The 19,850-nt window shown below is 45.4% G+C and overlaps 1 protein-coding gene across 3 annotated transcripts in view; it reads right to left on the bottom strand.

Moving 5' to 3' along the window:
* Window positions 1-19,850, bottom strand: part of LOC126412451 (uncharacterized) — a 282,369-nt gene that overhangs the window by 62,731 nt on the left and 199,788 nt on the right. For all 3 annotated transcript variants that reach the window (XM_050082057.1, XM_050082058.1, XM_050082059.1), the window contains one exon: window positions 2,849-3,002. In XM_050082057.1, the coding sequence (XP_049938014.1) occupies window positions 2,849-3,002 (154 nt within the window). The remainder of the gene's footprint in view (window positions 1-2,848; window positions 3,003-19,850) is intronic.

The raw sequence follows: 19,850 nt of genomic DNA, 5'->3' as shown, positions 1-19,850 counted from the left end.
CTTCCTGCCGGTTAAATTTCGCGTCTATAGCACGTCATCTTCGTGGTGAAGCAATTTTAATGGCCAATAGTGTACTTAAACCTAACTAACCTGAGGACATCACACACATCCATGCCCGAGGCAGGATTCGAACCTGCGACCGTAAAAGCAGCGCGATTCCGGACTGAAGAGCCTAGAACCGCTCGGCCACAGCGGCCGGGCTCGCCTACATGTTGGTGCTTATAACGTATTCCCGTAACGAAGTCGCGCTATGTTGAATACAGCAATGGCATCAAACGCAACCTTTTTGATCGTCCGCTATAACGGGTACATTTATTGGCATAGAACACAAAGCAGTGTGTCTGGAATCATAACATATGCCAATGTTTGAAATTAAAAATACTGAATACAAAACTGACAATCGTGGCAGTCCTATGTCTGGATGGTGAAGTTCAGTCAAAACATAAAAAGTTATACCTTTCCTGAGACTTAAACTCAACACTATCAAACAAATACGAATCCAAAAGCGAATGACCTGGTCGACATCTACAGATAGAACAGGCGGACGCATTGTGTCAGAAATTCGGCAACGCTGGACGGCGGGTGCTATATCGATGCAATTTCAGAAGCACGGTTGCTGATTCTTGCAGAGCTACCTTACATTTAAAGCACAGTCACCGCAGTCTACAGTTTAATTTCGTTCATCATAATCGATGTTTATGAAAAGTCTGCAAATCTGTCATTCATGATTTAAATGACGAAAAATGCAATAGTGATTATTTGTTCATGGTTAACATATCGCATCTCGACAACTTGTCCTCATCTTCAAGTGTATTTGTTTGCACAAATATTTTCTTGTGACTTTTGCATACGTGACTTTTTTGCCTGTCTTTTGTTTGTCCTACAATCGGAAAACCGGATAAACGATTCGTGGAATTTTTTTATATGCTAAGTTAGAGACAGTATTTTTGTTGTTACTTTACAAGTACTGTGCCTCCTTCTTTGCATAGAATATCATATACACGCGCATTTTTATACACCACAAAAAGCAAGCAGAAAAAAGTTCTCCGTGACAAACTATGTAGTGAATCAGTTAATTTTTTCAAATGTTTCTCCTCAGTATGATGACTGTAGTAATTTCCATAAATAAATACATTAACCTATAGATTATAGTCAACATCTACAACAAAACAGAAACGTAATCGATAATTCAGTAGTGAACAATGGTAAAATAAATGTTGTAATTGACAGTTTTATGTTTACAATGTAATGTTTAGAAAATGTGACACCTGCGACTGTTTGCAAACTTTTTGTGGAACCACACATTGTAATATCTCTGTAGGATGTACTGATCACGCAAACATACAGTGTAAGTTATGATTTGTGTGTGTGTGATATTCTGTGTAATAGAGCAGGCACAGTACTTTTAAGTAGAAAAATAAGAATACTGTATCTAACATTCGCATATAAAAAGATTCCAACATTAATTTTTCCGGTTTTCCGAATGCAGGATAACCTCAAAAACGCTACTACAGTACAAGAGAAGTAGAAAATCACACATGGAAACAATACAAAAAATTTTATGTGAACGAACGCACTTGGATATGAGAATAAACTCTCGGAACGCGTTGCGCTAAACATGAAAAAATAAGCAACTGCTGCTATTTTCATTATTTAAATCATCAGTCGACATAATCTTTGAGGGGTGATCATGAGGTTTTAATTTTTGGTTCAAAAAGATGGAAGATATGTAAATATTTCTTTATTTATATGCAAGAATATGCGTACAGCTGTGATACACACTTAAATCCTCTAACTGCATTAACGTAGCATATCAAAATGGCGCCGTCCATTGATAAAGTGGAGTACCGCGCTATAAATCGTTCACTATCTTAGAATGGGTATAACACTTCAACAAACCATGCTGAGCTGGTGCAAGTGTACGACAGAATGCAAACCATACATGAAGCTGACAAAAGCAATGGGATACCTCCTAACATCGCGTCGGCCGTCGTCTTGCCCGCCGTAGCACAACAACTGACGTGACATGGACTCAACAAGTCGTTGAAAGTCCACTGCAGAACTATTGAGCCATGCTGCCTCTATAGTCGTCAGTAACTGCGGAAGTGTTGCCTGTGCAGGATTTTGTGCTCGAACTCACCTCTCGATTACGTTCCATGTTGCAGGCCGTCGTGTCCTAGCGGTTCTAGGCGCTTCAGTCCGGAAGCCCACGGCTGCTACGGACGCAGGTTAGAATCCTGCCTCGGCATGGATGTGTGTGATGTCCCTAGGTTAGTTAGGTATAAGTAGTTCTAAGTCTAGGGGACTGATGACCTCAGATGTTAAGTCCCATAGTGCTTAGAGCCATTTGAACATTCCATGTCGGGCGATGCGTTTGGAGAAAACATTCGCTCGAATTGTCCGAAAAGTTCTTCAAACCAATCGTGAACAATTGTGGCCCGGTGACATGGCGCATTTTCATCTACATCTACATCTACATACATACCCCGCAATCCACCATACGGTTCGTGGCGGAGGGTACCTCGTATCACAACTAGCATCTTCTCTCCCTGTTCCACTCCCAAACAGAACGAGGGAAAAATGACCGCATATATGCCTCTATACGAGCCCTAATCTCTCTTATCTTATGTTTGTGGTCTTTCTACGATTAGAGCCCACACAGAGGCATACCGACAGTCGTTCTTTCCACGAACAATACGAGACTGGAATAGAAGAGAGAACCGATAGAGGTACTCAAAGTACCCTCCGCCACACACCGCCAGGTGGCTTGTGGATGTAGACGTAGATGTCGAGGGAAATGCAAGGCTGGAGAGGCGCCAGGGAGGGGCGGAGTGAGCGCGACACTCACCGACGCCAGCGACAGCAACGACGAGCAGCGCCCAGGCGTCGCGGGGGTGTCCCTCGCTGAAGAGCGCCAGCACCTCGAGGGGCAGCACGGCCGCGTGCAGGGCCCCCACCACAGCGTTCACCGCCACGAACACCAGCAGCGGTCCGGGGCGCTCCTGTCAAAACAAAGCGTGCCGCACCTCACAGCAACACACTAGAGCACCAGCCACTGGTCGAGACACACCTTATACACTTCCGACATCGTCAGCGTGCGGGCGATCTGTACTGTCACGAACACTGAAAAAATTCTCTGCTTCCAAGACCGTTACATCATTTATTCATGTAGATGACCGATTTAGGCAATTATTTGTTTGTCATCTTCGGAGCCATGTTTACATCATTACAAAAAAAAAAAAAAATGGTTCAAATGGCTCTGAGCACTATGGGACTTAACATCTGTGGACATCGGTCCCCTAGAACTTAGAACTACTTAAACCTAACTAACCTAAGGACATCACACACACCCATGCCCGAGGCAGGATTCGAACCTGCGACCGTAGCAGTCGCGCGGTTCCGGACTGAGCGCCTTAACCGCGAGACCACCGCGGCCGGCTACATCATTACACAACCTCCTCCACCAGTACAGTAAGTGGTGCTATACGACGCAGTGCAGTAGGTGGTGCTATAGATTGCACCACTTACTGTACTGCTGGAGGAGTATTGTGTAATGATGTAACCATACGTCCGAAGATGGCAGCAAAAAAATTCCGAAATCGGTCATCTATATGAATAAATGATTTTAATTCAACTTAAACCCAGTACATGTAAAACTGAAGCACATACTTTTCACCTCATCAACAAACAAGCTAACACACAGCTCAGAGTGAAACTTAACGGAAAATCTCTTTGCCATAACAAGTATCCTAAGTACCTTGGTGTCACCCGCGAGAATTGTGTGAAATGACATGGGGAGCTTCAGGAGATACATCGCGCACATCATGCATTGCGCTGGTCTTCTCAGCAGCCGTGTACTGTGCCCCAGTGTGGCTAAACAGCTGCCACACCAACTTGATCGACGTCCAGTTAAGCCACACTCTGCGGTTAATAACTGGGACAATCCGACCAACACCGATTTATTGGCTTCCTCTGCTGAGCAACATCTATCCACCTGCAATCCGCAAAAGCGATACCTTGCTTAGGAATACCTCAAGCTACAGGAGAACCTGGAATTACCAATACACGAAGACAGCAAGTCTACGACAAAACAGACTCCGTTCAAAAAACCTACCATTACGGCAAGCAGAGCAGAGATGCCACTAATACCGGGTTGAGGGACCTGTGGGATCAGAATCGTCAACTTATTGAAAGTCCTGAAGACCGTGAGTGGTTCCCAAAGTATAACTGTGATACTACTGGCACAGAATTCGACTGGAAACTATGGATCAACTTGAACAGAGCTCGCACTGGGCATGGACGATGCGCAGACTTTTTTTTTTCAAATAGGGTGCTACAGAGTCTCCAGTTTGTGGCTGTGGGGCTCCAAACCAGACAATCAAGCACTTTAGAGATGAATGCTCCTTGCATTTCTTTCAGGGGAGTTGTAACGACCACATAAAAGCTGATGATACAGCTCTTATATGGACTGGACTACGAACTTAGATATTGACATTTAGTTAATTTTATATGTAGTTTTGTGTTTTCATATTCTTGTTATATACATATACTGATGTTATATACCTGTATTTTTAAACTGCGTGTGAACCATACGAATAAATAAATAAATGAATAAATAAAATGCCACCACCACCTGTGTCCAACATCAATGTGTAATAACATCTCACAGATGGCAGATGGCAGCACTAGCAGTGGAGGTATGTCCGGCTAGTTGGGGGATGCGGAAAACACTGCAACTGTTGTCGTAATGTGGAAACAGAGTGAATTAGATACCACATACCAAAGATGACGGGGTTCAGAGGCAGCTGTGCAGGTGTGTACAGACAAACAGATTGAGCGGCTGACCTCCCAGATGAACCACGAAGCTACCAACAGCGTCGCCTCAATTGCCGCTGCCGGCCGGGGTGGCCGAGCGGTTCTAGGCGCTATAGTCTGGAAGCGCGCGACCACTACGGTCGCAGGCTCGAATCCTGCCTCGGGCATGGATGTGTGTGATGTCCTTAGGTTAGTTAGGTTTAAGTAGTTCTAAGTCCTAGGGGACTGATGACCTCAGATGTTAAGTCCCGTAGTGCTCAGAGCCATTTGAACCATCAATTGCCGTTCAGTGAACATTGCTGCATATGGGCCTCCGCGGCAGGCACTTGCTTCAAGCATTCATGCTGACTGCTGTTCATCAGTGATGATGGCTGGAATTTGGACGCCAGTGTCGCAAACGGACATCCACTGAGTGGTGACAGGTGGCTTTTTCATGTCTTATGCTCCGTCGAACAGGTGGCTGTTGACATGTACGGCGTGAAATGCCTGAAAACAAACATTCTGCAACAATCGTTGGAAGGATCCACGCCAGAGGGCATTCCTTGAGTGATCTCGTCATTCTGGAGGGCCCAATCGATTGAGACAAGTATGCATCTACACTCCTGGAAATTGAAATAAGAACACCGTGAATTCATTGTCCCAGGAAGGGGAAACTTTATTGACACACTCCTGGGGTCAGATACATCACATGATCACACTGACAGAACCACAGGCACATAGACACAGGCAACAGAGCATGCACAATGTCGGCACTAGTACAGTGTATATCCACCTTTCGCAGCAATGCAGGCTGCTATTCTCCCATGGAGACGATCGTAGAGATGCTGGATGTAGTCCTGTGGAACGGCTTGCCATGCCATTTCCACCTGGCGCCTCAGTTGGACCAGCGTTCGTGCTGGACGTGCAGACCGCGTGAGACGACGCTTCATCCAGTCCCATACATGCTCAATGGGGGACAGATCCGGAGATCTTGCTGGCCAGGGTAGTTGACTTACACCTTCTAGAGCACGTTGGGCGGCACGGGATACATGCGGATGTGCATTGTCCTGTTGGAACAGCAAGTTCCCTTGCCGGTCTAGGAATGGTAGAACGATGGGTTCGATGACGGTTTGGATGTACCGTGCACTATTCAGTGTCCCCTCGACGATCACCAGTGGTGTACGGCCAGTGTAGGAGATCGCTCCCCACACCATGATGCCGGGTGTTGGCCCTGTGTGCCTCGGTCGTATGCAGTCCTGATTGTGGCGCTCACCTGCACGGCGCCAAACACGCATACGACCATCATTGGCACCAAGGCAGAAGCGACTCTCATCGCTGAAGACGACACGTCTCGATTCGTCCCTCCATTCACGCCTGTCGCGACACCACTGGAGGCGGGCTGCACGATGTTGGGGCGTGAGCGGAAGACGGCCTAACGGTGTGCGGGACCGTAGCCCAGCTTCATGGAGACGGTTGCGAATGGTCCTCGCCGATACCCCAGGAGCAACAGTGTCCCTAATTTGCTGGGAAGTGGCGGTGCGGTCCCCTACGGCACTGCGTAGGATTCTACGGTCTTGGCGTGCATCCGTGCGTCGCTGCGGTCCGGTCCCAGGTCGACGGGTACGTGCACCTTCCGCCGACCACTGGCGACAACATCGATGTACTGTGGAGACCTCACGCCCCACGTGTTGAGCAATTCGGCGGTACGTCCACCCGGCCTCCCGCATGCCCACTATACGCCCTCGCTGAAAGTCCGTCAACTGCACATACGGTTCACGTCCACGCTGTCGCAGCATGCTACCAGTGTTAAAGACTGCGATGGAGCTCTGTATGCCACGGCGAACTGGCTGACACTGACGGCGGCGGTGCACAAATGCTGCGCAGCTAGCGCCATTCGACGGCCAACACCGCGGTTCCTGGTGTGTCCGCTGTGCCGTGCGTGTGATCATTGCTTGTACAGCCCTCTCGCAGTGTCCGGAGCAAGTATGGTGGGTCTGACACACCGGTGTCAATGTGTTCTTTTTTCCATTTCCAGGAGTGTATCTTTGGAGACCCCTGTATGGAGTTTGTTTCTTCTCAGCACAATAGCATCTACCAGCAGCACAATGCAATGTGTCACACTGCTCGCCATGTACGGGTATGGTTTGAAGAGGAGCAGGATGAGTTTACTGTACTCCCGTGGCCACCATACTAATCAGGAATGGGTGGGTCCACCTCGATCGGACTGTTGGTACCCTGGATTATCAACTGAGAAACCTAAACAAAGGTGGCCACAGCACTGGAGTCAGCATGGCTGCCGGTACCTTGAAATATTGCAGGGCACTCTCACTTCTGAGTCGGTGTTATGCTGCTTGATGTTCTTAGGGAAGATGATCATTATTATGATCTGACTTCATATATCATGATGAAATGGTGTGCAGTAGTTAATGCTCTTGCTTGTGAGCTCTATGGAAGTAATAATGGTAAGCTTTACCTGCATTCAAAGGAGTAGGGTGCCGATTTAAACGACTGAAGTAAAAGCTCAGCGACTGTGGGCCGAGGATAGCGAGTTTTTTCTGTGGAACCTGGGTAGAAACATTTCCAGATGGCCAGGTTCCACAGTCTCATTGTGCAGACATGTTGGTTGACGCTGGACAGTCGGCATCTGCGTCCAGGTAGACTGACTAGCGCTGAGAAGTCGCCGCTGCAATGGCCAGTGCATTGTAGACCGACAATAAAGCAGAGGATGGGCCCTTGTTAGGCAGGAAGCTGACGAGACAACTGTGAGCGTTCTGCGAATTTCCGTGGCACAGGTCACTGGCGCCCAGACGCCCAGACTCTGTTAGAAAACATATTTGTGAAACTACGAGTCTTTTAGCGAGTTTATGGCCGTTCTTTGGAAACTTCAAAATGGACGCAACAGGGGAGATAACAAGCTTTTTATGGAGGGGTGTGGTTCCATCCTGGTCTGTTGTTAGCAAAAAGACACGGCGTAAACACATGGGAAAGAGGCCGTGAAGCTGAATCTTTTTTCCTTTTCCCCCAATTAACTTTAAAGTCTCTGATTGGCTAAATCGGTGTAAGCGGAGCAAGGGGCGCTCTCCAAGCTTCGAATACCGCGCTCCAGCTCGTGATTGGCTTGTGCTAAAGTGGGGGAAGTCAAAGATGTAAATGGGCTTTTGCTACCGAGCTGAGGAGGAAAGCAAACAGAAAGAAAAAATCACTCTTGCACTGTCTCTTCGCTAGTAAAGAACTGCAGGTCTCTACCTAAATGGTCGGACTTGTGCCCTTTGCTAGTGTGCCACTTAGGGCCTCTGCCAGTTACCTTCTGAACCGTCAGAGGTACTGCTTCTTGCATCATGCACACAACGAATGATGTGTGGGTGTACTTATTTGTCTTGAGTCAGCCATCTAAACATTTGACATATTCCGTCACGCATAGTCGTGGCACAGGTTAAATTGGTTTGACAGACCAGCAAACGGGTCCACCTGCACACTGGAATCCACCGGGATTTCAGAGGCTCATAGGGAAGGACCTGCGTTCCGAATAAACAGAACGCGAGACCGCGTACTAGCAATTTTCCGGCGCGCGCTATTAATAACAGATTGCGGCCGTCCATGACTTCAGTCGCTGAAAGGATCGTGGTATGACGCCCTGACCAGCAGAAGGGTAAAGTATTCGCTGCTGCGTGGTAGGGCTCCGAAGTATGTTTCTCAGCACCCTGTTCTTTTGAACAATATTTTTCTTTTTTGGAATAGTATAGATGCTTGTTTGTGCGGCAGTTTTTATGCCATACCCCGGATTCACGTGTATGAAGTCTGATAGAGAGATTAGTGTTCTGGTTAGTGTCGTGTGTCGATCCCCAGCTGATCACTTTGTCCACCATATAATCCATATTAGTGAAAGCGTTTGCGAAATAAAAATGTTTGTGTCACGTTTCTTTAGTAATTTTTTGTATTGTGATGTTAAGAAAGAATAAATGTATTGTCATTTAGATCACAATTTCTACCTGTGTTCTGATTAACATTACCTTGCCATTATTATTAAAGGCCTGATTTGAGCCGCGCGGGATTAGCCGAGCGGTCTGGGGCGCTGCAGTCACGGACTGTGTGGCTGGTCCCGCCGGAGGTTCGAGTCCTACCTCGGGCATGAGTGTGTGTGTGTGTGTTTGTCCTTAGGATAATTTAGGTTAAATAGTGTGTAAGCTTAGGGACTGATGACCTTAGCAGTTAAGTTCCATAAGATTTCACACATATTTAAACATTTTTAGCCTGATTTCAAAAGAAAATAGTTAGCTTGCAACCTCATTGACAATCTTCCTGCACGTCACGCATTGTTACGCTCTGGAAAATTTTATTGAGGCTTTTGACAGGTTGACTGGACAGTGTATAAAAGATTGAAGCGATTTCACCGATTTGCTGTTGTTACATTATTTGACACATTGCCACAGGGCTTGGTGCACAGATAGAAAAACTAAAAATTTTTGTAACTTATTAAAAGTGCTCCATATGTGCTCCCCTACTGATTTCACAGATATGAAGCCGATAATCAAGTTCTTCCTACACTTCGGCGCAGCATGTCCCTGTCAATCTCTTCAGAAGCACTGCTGTTCTGAGCTCACAGTTCTGATGGTTCAAATGGCTCTGAGCACTATGGAACTTAACATCTGAGGTCATCAGTCCCCTAGACCTTAGAACTACTTAAACGTAACTAACCTGAGGACATCACACACATCCATGCCCGAGGCAGGATTCGAACCTGTGACCGTAGCGGAGCGGTCGCGCAATTCCAGACCGAAGCACCTAGAACCGCTCGGTCACGCTGGTCGGCTCTCGCAGTTCTGGTAACCTTGTTGGTGAAGGAGGGGTAAACACTGAATCTTTCACATAACCCCATACACAAAGATCGCAAGAAGTTAGGTCAAGAGAGTCTTGAGGCCATGACATGAACCGCTGATCATCAGTTCCACCACTACCGATCCACCGGTTTGTCAATTTCCTGTTTAAGAATTTATGAACAGCATGTGGATTATCAACCTGTTGCTTTAAAAATCCACACTGTCGGTCTCCAGTTGTGCATCGAGCCAATTTCCCAGCACGTGCCCTGTAACGGTCTTTTTGCAAAAGAAAAAGCGACCCTAAACTCTAAACCGCGGTAACGCGCAGAACACATTAACTTATGGGGAATCTCGAACGTGCTGTTGACTGCGCCATTTTAAGCACAACACACACTTTCTCGGTGGCTGTCTCCTCCTTGCCTAACTGCTCACTGTTGTGCTCTCGTGGCAGAAATCAGGAAGTGCGGCTGCAACAATACAGACTCTTCCAGCTTTTCTGTACCAGTTTTGTGGCAGTAGGTCAATTAATATAACTACAGTGACTTTATAAAATCTCTTCAGTCATTTATAACCTTGTGCTTCACTGGAGAAAAACAGAAGCGCTAGAGGCAGGGCCAGTCCGAGGACATTTTTCCGTATCATTTGGCGCCCTCTGCCATCCCACTCCCCCCTTTTCCTCATACACCTTCAACAGTGTCAGTTTCCGATACTAATCGTAAGAAATCATGCACTTAGATGTGCTCCCGACGGCCATCTCAGACTGACGGTTCGAGAGGCCGCTACTAATTGTGATACGGCCTGTATAGAAATCTTCCAGTTGTGGCGCCTCTAGCGGCTGCTTGTGCCGCTTGTCCGTTGGATCGGTCCTGTCTGCAGGACGTTCCAGTGGAAACAACATAAATCTCACCTCGGAAAAACAACAGTGGGATGGGACACTACAGTGAAAACAACAAGTTCCTCAGTTTAGAGCACAAGTAGCAGGTTACGGACCCTTGTGCAAACAATAAAAAAAAACTTGAAACACCATAGCTCTAATGCTCTCCTGATTTATTTTGCTTTCTGTTTTGTTCAACATTCCATAATTGAGTTCTGTAATTACTGTATGATTTATTCGATACCATAAGAATGTTTACTTTTTTCTTTGCAAAACTTTGATATCCTGGTAAAAAGCCGGGCGAGGTGGCCGAGCGGTTCTAGGCGCTACAGTCTGCAACCGCGCGACCGCTACGGTTGCAGGTTCCAGTCGTGCCTCGGGCATGGATGTGTGTGATGTCCTTACGTTAGTTAGGTTTACGTAGTTCTAAGTTCTAGGGGACTGATGACCACAGAAGTTAAGTCTCGTAGTGCTCAGAGCCATTTGACCTGGTAACAACATATGCAATGTATTGTTTTATTGGTTAAATTTTTTGCCTCACTAGGCGGGAGACAAAACTTATTATATATAACTGAAAATTTGTTCAAATAATTTTATGTTTACCTGTCAATATGTTCAAATGATATGTTTTGTTCAAAATGTCTTGTTACTCTGTATTTGCTGATCCTCACTTAGGGTTCTTAGTTCTTTATATGTATAAACGGTGTTGTGGTTCCCCTCGGGAAAGGAATCGCGCAAAATGTGCTTGGCATGAAGGAGGAGGTGGGACAAAGAGTTAGTCTGGCACGAGCTACCTACCCATCAACTGCTCATGTAAAAGTTGTGTATTGTGCTGGTGCCGAGAGAGGCTTTTCGTGCCGTTTTCCAATCTGCCAATGCCTCGGATGGATGGATAAATAGCTGGAACTATTCTGGAATTGGTATCTACCATCGCCACCAAGAAATGACAGAGTCCAGCAAAAACCTGCAAATCCACCTACCAACATGCACTCGCCATGATATTGCAAAATCACTGTAACGGAATAGAAGAATCTTAGCAATGTACAGTGAAGGATCACCTCACGTGGATGATGTATTTGATTTCAGTTATAAGGTAAACAAAAAGACTATCTATGAAAACTTACCTTGATTTATCATTTGTCACTTATCCACTTAGGATCCTTCCCATGCTAAAGTGATTACAGAGTGTCCCTACTGAAAAAATATTAAAGCCCAGTGTTTTACTAATTAATGCCTCTTGAATATAATAAAAAGAAAGTTAAAGTTATGTGGCAAAGGAGTGTGCTAAAATAAATGATGTTTGTTGAAAGTAATCTCGCAATCAAAACTGCTTTCCAGAGACTAACATAAATAATTGAATATAAAGCAGTAGAGTAGTTCAAACAGGCATTATAACAACTGCCGTTGCTTTTAAAAATTTAAAGTTCTTAAAACTGAGGCTTATAAAGTTTTGCTTAGCTAATGATCATAGGGCTGCCTGTTGTAAATTGCAAAAGGTGAGTCAGTATCGTACAAATATGTCAATATTGTAAGGAGTATGCTTCGCCAGCGATGGGCGAAGCATGACAGAATCTCTGACCAGAGAGTAGTTTATTGTTAGTTGTTGCTTGTCGGGAGTCTGCGCTAGTCTGCGCGAGTCGACAGTAGTAGTCGTTCGGATACAGTAGCGAGTGGACAGTAGTAGTCTGCGGGAGTCGGCATGCATCGGCTGTGTGCTCTGCGCGCGACTCTGGTCAGGGTTCTGGAGGATGAGTATTGTTGTAGAAGGTAAAGAAGCAGCCTTGCGTGTAATTAAAAAAATGTATGTTAATTGTAATTTAATTTGTTCAAAAAAATGCCCCAATAATAATTTTTATAATACAGGATGATTCAAAAAGAATATCACAACTTTAGGAATTTAAAACTCTGCAACAACAAAAGGCAGAGCTAAGCACTATCTGTCGGCGAATTAAGGGAGCTATAAAGTTTCATTTAGTTGTACATTTGTTCGCTTGAGGCGCTGTTGACTAGGCGTCAGCGTCAGTTGATGCTAAGATGGCGACCGCTCAACAGAAAGCTTTTTGTGTTATTGAGTACGGCAGAAGTGAATCGACGACAGTTGTTCAGCGTGCATTTCGAACGAAGTATGGTGTTAAACCTCCTGATAGGTGGTGTATTAAACGTTGGTATAAACAGTTTACAGAGAATGGGTGTTTGTGCAAAGGGAAAAATTCTGGACGGCCGAGAACGAGTGATGAAAATGTAGCACGCATCCAGCAAGCATTTGTTCGCAGCCCAGGAAAATCGACTCGGAGAGCTAGCAGAGAGCTGCAAATTCCACAATCAACTGTATGGAGAGTCCTACGAAAAAGGTTAGTTATGAAACCTGAACGTCAACTAACCGAGGCGATGGATCAGCCGCCAGGCAGCCCGTGACAGAGCACTTCATCACTGGCCTCCAAGAAACCCTGATCTTACCCCCTGCGATTTTTTCTTATGGGGGTATGTTAAGGATATGGTGTTTCGGCCACCTCTCCCAGCCACCATTGATGATTTGAAACGAGAAATAACAGCAGCTATCCAAACTATTACGCCTGATATGCTACAGAGAGTGTGGAACGAGTTGGAGTATCGGGTTGATATTGTTCGTGTGTCTGGAGGGGGCCATATTGAACATCTCTGAACTTGTTTTTGAGTGAAAAAAAACCTTTTTAAATACTCTTTGTAATGATGTATAACAGAAGGTTATATTATGTTTCTTTCATTAAATACACATTTTTAAAGTTGTGGTATTCTTTTTGAATCACCCTGTATAAAGTAACTCTTTTAAAGAAAAGCATTCATTTCAATCTCCAATGCATTATCATTACTTCCAAGAATCAAAAAATATATATACGCCGGCATTGCACGAAGCTGTGTCGAAGAATGTATAATTAAGAGCAGATATATTTGCAGTCTTTTAATGAGGTAAGAATTTTTTGCTTTTTTATTCAGAATACAGGGCCGAAGGTCAGCGCTGCTGTCCTTATAAAATTTACCAGATATTATTATTTGTGCTAGGAGGTTACATTTGATTCATGGTTCATTATTTAATCAATATTATTGTGAGGTTTATGGTCAATTATCATTTTTTAAATTTTTGTGGGGAGGTTACGCTTGGCTCCATTTTTCATTATTATTTAACATTTTTTGCGTTAGGAGATTACACTTGGGTCCATTTCCATTTATCAATTACTGCTGGGAGGTTACAACATAGAGTCTCACTGCAGTGAAATTAGATAACTGCAATTGTGGAAAGTTATATACTCATGCTTGCTAAGTGCTTGTTTCTCTTGTGTATTGAAAGTGCATATTAATAGTGCAACAGGATCCACTGTTTGTCTATTGTGCTCATGATAGATAACAATTAACTGAAAGACCACTATCTATGAAAACAGTAATTTCTTGTATTCAGAGGACAGTGAGAAATAGTCTGCTAGTGAACTTTTTTTTATTCCCATGTCAGTTAGAAAAGTGATTCGTACAAGAAAGATTAAACTTATGCCTAGTTTATAATTTTTCAGTGAACTTTATTCACATCTCATGTCAGATAGGAAAGTGTTTGAAAAGTAATACTAAATTTATGTGCAAATTATGATTCTAAAGTGCACTTCAATTGTAATATTATTGAAACCATTCAGTTTGACCAACCTTGAAGACAAAAGTGTATGTCATTATCTGTCGTACTTATGCAAATAGCTTTGTTCTTCTATAACTGTTAGCACTTTCTTTAACGTCAACATCTGCTAGTGATAGAGTTCATTGCACTTTCGTGTGATAAAGTATAGGCTGTGTCTGTCCATGAAAGTTACTCATATCTATTTGCTTGAGCAAGAATGTTAATCATTCTCATGCCTAATTAGGCTGGCGATCCTTTTCTTTATTCTTTGAACACTGTGGATAGGTAAAATATTGTTTGTTACTGTATAAATATTTACGTAATTCTGACTTTCACTTTAGATTAGACACCTCCGTTGGGTACATCACGGTCAACACAACAAAATTCCTTTCAGAGGGTATCACTGCACTGTTGCTTTATACCATAACTGCTTTAACAAGATAGTTTCATTATACGGCCTTCCTTCAGCTTTAAGATTATGGTATAGCAGTAGGAGTGATAGTGTTACAAACTGCAGGGGCTTGGGATAATCACGTAGAAACGACACGTATCTCACCTCCGAAAGCAGCCAGGTGGGTAGTGGTCTGAGGTGAGGCACGTATTGTTTGCAGTGAAGAATCCTGGCTGACAGCTGCTGTTTTGAGGTAACATACGTGTTGTCTGCACTGGAAGGCAGAACATAGGTTAACGTCTCATCGCACGCCAGGTTGTTAGAGACGGAGCTCACGCTCGGATTAGGAAAGGACGGCTAAAGAAATCGGCCGTGTCTTTATCAAAGGAACGATTCCGGCATTTGCCTTAAGTGAGCTAGAGAAATCACAGAAAACTTAAATCTGCGTGGCTGGCCGGGGATCTGAACAGTCACCCTCCTGCATGAGAGTCCAGTATGCTAACCACTGCGCCGCCTCGCTCGGGAGTTTTTTTGTGCTGGAAAATTCTGGTGCGTTGCTGGTGATGTGAGGTAAGGTACGCGTTGAATTCACAGCCTTGTGATGGCGTTCTGAGGTTATGTACATATTGTCTGCACTGGAGTGTCTTGGTCCACAGGTTGTGTTCTGAGATGAACAATGGGTGGTTTTCACTAACAACTGCGTGGTTTTTAGTAGAGTGCCCTGGCCCACTGCTGGCTTTCTGAAGTGAGGTGCATGTTGTTTCGAGTGGATTGTCATGTCTCACTGCTGGCGTTCGTGAGGTGAAATACGTGTTACTTTCAGTGGAATGTCCTGGGGTACGGCAAGACACTCACGTTCGGAGAAAAAATGGCTCTGAGCACTATGGGACTTAACATCTGAGGTCATCAGTTCCCTAGAACTTAGAACTACTTAAACCTAACTAACCTAAGGACATCACACACATCCATGCCCGAGGCAGGATTCGAACCTGCGACCGCAGCGGTCGCGCGGTTCCAGACTGAAGCGCCTTTAACCTCGTGGCCACACTGGCCGGCTCGTTCGGAGAACATAGACCTCTCCACAAAACTCTACTTTTGTGCCAAGATACTCCAGTATTACCAATACATACCACACCAGAATTAGGTTGTAGTACCTGAGTCACCACAATATACACTTTGTAATGTAACCACCAGATTTTAAATTAGGATTACCTGTGAAAGTAAATGCTAATATGTCCCGCTTGAAGACTGTTACTTCTCAAATACAAAATTCCTAACAGATAAAACAACTGCCGGCCGCTGTGGCCGAGCGATTCTAGGCGCTTCAGTCTGGAACCGCGCTGCTGCTACGGTCGCAGGTTCTAATCGTGCCTCGGGCATGGATGTGTGTGCTGTCCTTAGATTAGTTAGGTTTAAGTAGTTCTAAGTCTAGGGGACTGATGACCTCAGATGTTAAGTCCCACAGTGCTTAGAGCCATTTGAACCATAAAACAACTTTAAGAACGCGGCCTCACTGTAGAATGAGATAGATACTTACCTGGGGAGTTAACAGTTACTTTAGCAGCGCAACTACTTATAATGGCCTAGCAAAACGAAAAGTGAGTTTAAATGGACATGTGCGGCTATGTCAGATCTCCCTCCAAATATAATGTGCTCACGCAGTGCAGTTTAGAGCCACTTACAGTGCAACGGCAATGAGCTCTCTGTGTTTTATGGCAATACGCAGGATACTAGACATCGAACAAATACACTTTCTGCGGAGGAACTACAGCTTCTCTCCAACCTGCGCCTCCGTCAATAACTTCATCGTCTGCTGAAAGATCATGCAAGGAACGTGATGTATAATTTGTATAAAAAGAAAACACTCGCTTTTGGGGTAAATTGTGACGTGAAACTTGTGAAATATTACCAACTGCTGAAGGCACGTGGTACGTACACATCACGCGATCATATACTAGCTTCAGAGTCAAAGTAGTGAAGGTAGTTTTACTGATAAATCGTATGGAATATCAACAAAAATAATCAACAAAAATGCCACTGATTAATACTACTCAAAGCACAGGAACATGTAATAAACATACAAAAGCACTTGTTCAGCTACGATGCCATGTGTAACAGTCTTTTTGGTTCAAAACTTGTCTTCTGAGCATATTAACAGATTTACGTTGTATTTATTTCTTCTATTTTTTAGTACTGACTGATATAAAAGAAGTTGAAGAAAATGTGTTTTCAAACCTCATTTTGACCCATTTGAGTGTTACTATGGGCCAGCAAATGTCCAGATAAATGTGAGAAATCTTCCAAAACAACCACAAAATTGGCTGGTAGAATTAACAGTTTATCACCCAGCCAAGGCGGCCCTCGTCTCTCTAGTTAAACGCGTTGTCGAATAATCATGTCAAGTGGACTGCAGAAAAAAGTACCTGAATGGTTGTTTGTTCTGTTGTATTGCGTCTCATGAAGTTTGAGAAGATACCAACTCCTGGAAAGGACTGTTTTTCGACCTCGAAATTTCGCAATATTTTTCCTCTCTTCTAGTGAAGCAAATGGTATCTTTCTGACTAATGCGTTTCGGTGCACAGAAGAAAAATAGATGAATGCACCTAAAGTGTGGCATAGGCGATTTCTTGAGAGTCTGCTGCTATCATTCTGACGCGCGAAACAACCTATAGTCTTAGGTAAGCCTTGATGGGTTTTCTTTATCTAGAGACAAACTTCGAACTTCTGCTGTTGTTAAGTTGTGCAGCAGAGGAAGGGTCTGTCCTTGTGGGAACTGGGGACAGAAGTCGGGCAGGAAAACTGCTGCCATGTTTACTTTCGGCTCACTCTGAGAACTGCCCTTTTCCGCAGCTCGATAAGGAAGTGAAAGAGAAAAGATTGCAGACTGACTTTCGGCAGTGCTCTCTAAACATTCAAATCCACCACGACTGCGTAACAGCAGCGAAACTGCATTCGCGCCAAGGTAACAGACAGATCACCCCACAAAACCATATCAGTACTTGCTGTTCACAGTGTTAACGGAGCACACAGAAATTCTAAATTTGGGGTTTAATAGCATCACAATCAGTTATTACTAACAAAGGGTAGAGTTCAGTAATGAAGTAAAATCCTGAACGCCATATCCCAGGAGGGGCAAGCGGCAGGATGTTGCCCTCCTCCTCCTCAGCGCATCGCTATCATGCTGGCGCCTATGGACCCGTTCCTATGGGGTGTTCCGTACGTACGTCTCGAACCTGGAAAGATTTGATGCACTCAGGCAAAGTGTTCCGGATTTGTTCACTTAAAATGAGCAAAAGAAATAACACCAGTTCATTTTAAATAGTGGTTCATGTTTCTCGGGACATCCTTAAATGTTGGATCCTCTATAAAATTCTGCACCAGGTCAATAGGTTATCTGCTAAATTTTGCAACTGAAATCAATTTTAATATTCATTCTGTCGTAGTCTAAATAGAAGTAGTCAGTGTTGCCGTAAAAAGCTGGCCGTTGTGGCCGAGCGGCTCTAGGCGCTTCAGTCTGGAACGGCGCGACCGCTACGGTCCAGGTTCGAATCATGCCTGGGGCATGGATGTGTGTGATGTCCTTAGGTTTAAGTAGTTCTAAGTTCTAGGGGACTGATGACCTCAGATGTCAGGTCCCATAGTGCTCAGAGTCATTTGAACCATTTTGCCGTAAAAACTGTTGCTGTTGTGCGTCCATCCTCATTCTTCCATACTGACGCTCCTAACAGTATTATTATGTTCTGTTTCTGCATTGTCCGCCTGCTTAGCTCGGTGGTAACGTGCTCGCCTCATAGGCAAGCGGGCCCGGGTTGGATTCCCGACCGGGTTGGAGATTATCTCCGCTCGTGGACTGGGTGTTGTGCTGTCCTCATCATCATTTCATTATCATCATCGGCGCGCAAGTCGCCCGATGTGGCGTCGACTGAACAAAGTCTTGCATTTGGCGGCCGAACTTCCCCGGATGGGGCCTCCCGGCCAATCATGCCATTCGCTCATCTCCATTTCTGTCCGCCCCGACAGCTGAGTGGTCAGCGTGACGGATTGCCGTCCTAAAGGCCCGGGTTCAATTCCCTTATGGGTCGGGTATTTTCTCCGCTCAGGGACTGAGTGTTGTGTTGTCTTCATTATCATTTCATCCTCATCATCAGAGCACAAGTCGCCCAATGTGGCGTCGATTGAACGAAGACTTGCATTTGACGGCCGAACTTCCCCGGATGGGGCCTCCCGGCCAACCATGCCATTCGCTCATTTCCATTTCTGTCCGCCCCGACAGCTGAGTGGTCAGCGTGACGGATTGCCGTCCTAAAGGCCCGGGTTCAATTGCCGTATGGGTCGGGTATTTTCTCCGCTCAGGGACTGAGTGTTGTGTTGTCTTCATTATCATTTCATCCCCGTCCAGTGCGCAGTTCGCCCAATGTGGCGTTGCCTGAAAAAAGACTTGCATTTGGCGGCCGAACTTCCCCGGATGGGGCCGCCCGGCCAACCATGCCATTTGCTCATTTCCATTTCTGTCCGCCCCGACAGCTGAGTGGTCAGCATGATGGATTGCCATCCTAAAGGCCCGGGTTCAATTCCCGTATGGGTCGGGTATTTTCTCCGCTCAGGGACTGAGGGTTGTGTTGTCTTCATTATCATTTCATCCTCATCATCGGAGCACAAGTCGCCCAATGTGGCGTCGATTGAACAAAGTCTTGCATTTGGCGGCCGAACTTCCCCGGATGGGGCCTCCCGGCCAACCATGCCATTCGCTCATTTCCATTTCTGTCCGTCCCGACAGCTGAGTGGTCAGCGTGACGGATTGCCGTCCTACGGGCCCGGGTTCAATTCCCGTATGGGTCGAGTATTTTCTCCGCTCAGGGACTGAGTGTTGTGTTGTCTTCATTATCATTTCATCCCCGTCCAGTGCGCAGTTCGCCCAATGTGGCGTTGCCTGAAAAAAGACTTGCATTTGGCGGCCGAACTTCCCCGGATGGGGCCTCCCGGCCAACCATGCCATTTGCTCATTTCCATTTCTGTCCGCCCCGACAGCTGAGTGGTCAGCGTGACGGATTGCCGTCCTAAAGGCCCGGGTTCAATTCCCGTATGGGTCGGGTATTTTCTCCGCTCAGGGACTGAGTGTTGTGTTGTCTTCATTATCATTTCATCCTCATCATCGGAGCACAAGTCGCCCAATGTGGCGTCGATTGAACGAAGACTTGCATTTGACGGCCGAACTTCCCCGGATGGGGCCTCCTGGCCAATCATGCCATTCGCTCATTTCCATTTCTGTCCGCCCCGACAGCTGAGTGGTCAGCGTGACGGATTGCCGTCCTAAAGGCCCGGGTTCAATTCCCGTAT

This window comes from Schistocerca serialis, chromosome 7 (assembly GCF_023864345.2).
Source record: "Schistocerca serialis cubense isolate TAMUIC-IGC-003099 chromosome 7, iqSchSeri2.2, whole genome shotgun sequence".
Taxonomy (NCBI): domain Eukaryota; kingdom Metazoa; phylum Arthropoda; class Insecta; order Orthoptera; family Acrididae; genus Schistocerca; species Schistocerca serialis.
The sequence above is the reverse complement of the archived record's forward strand: the minus strand, read 5'-3'. Positions and strand labels throughout refer to the sequence as shown.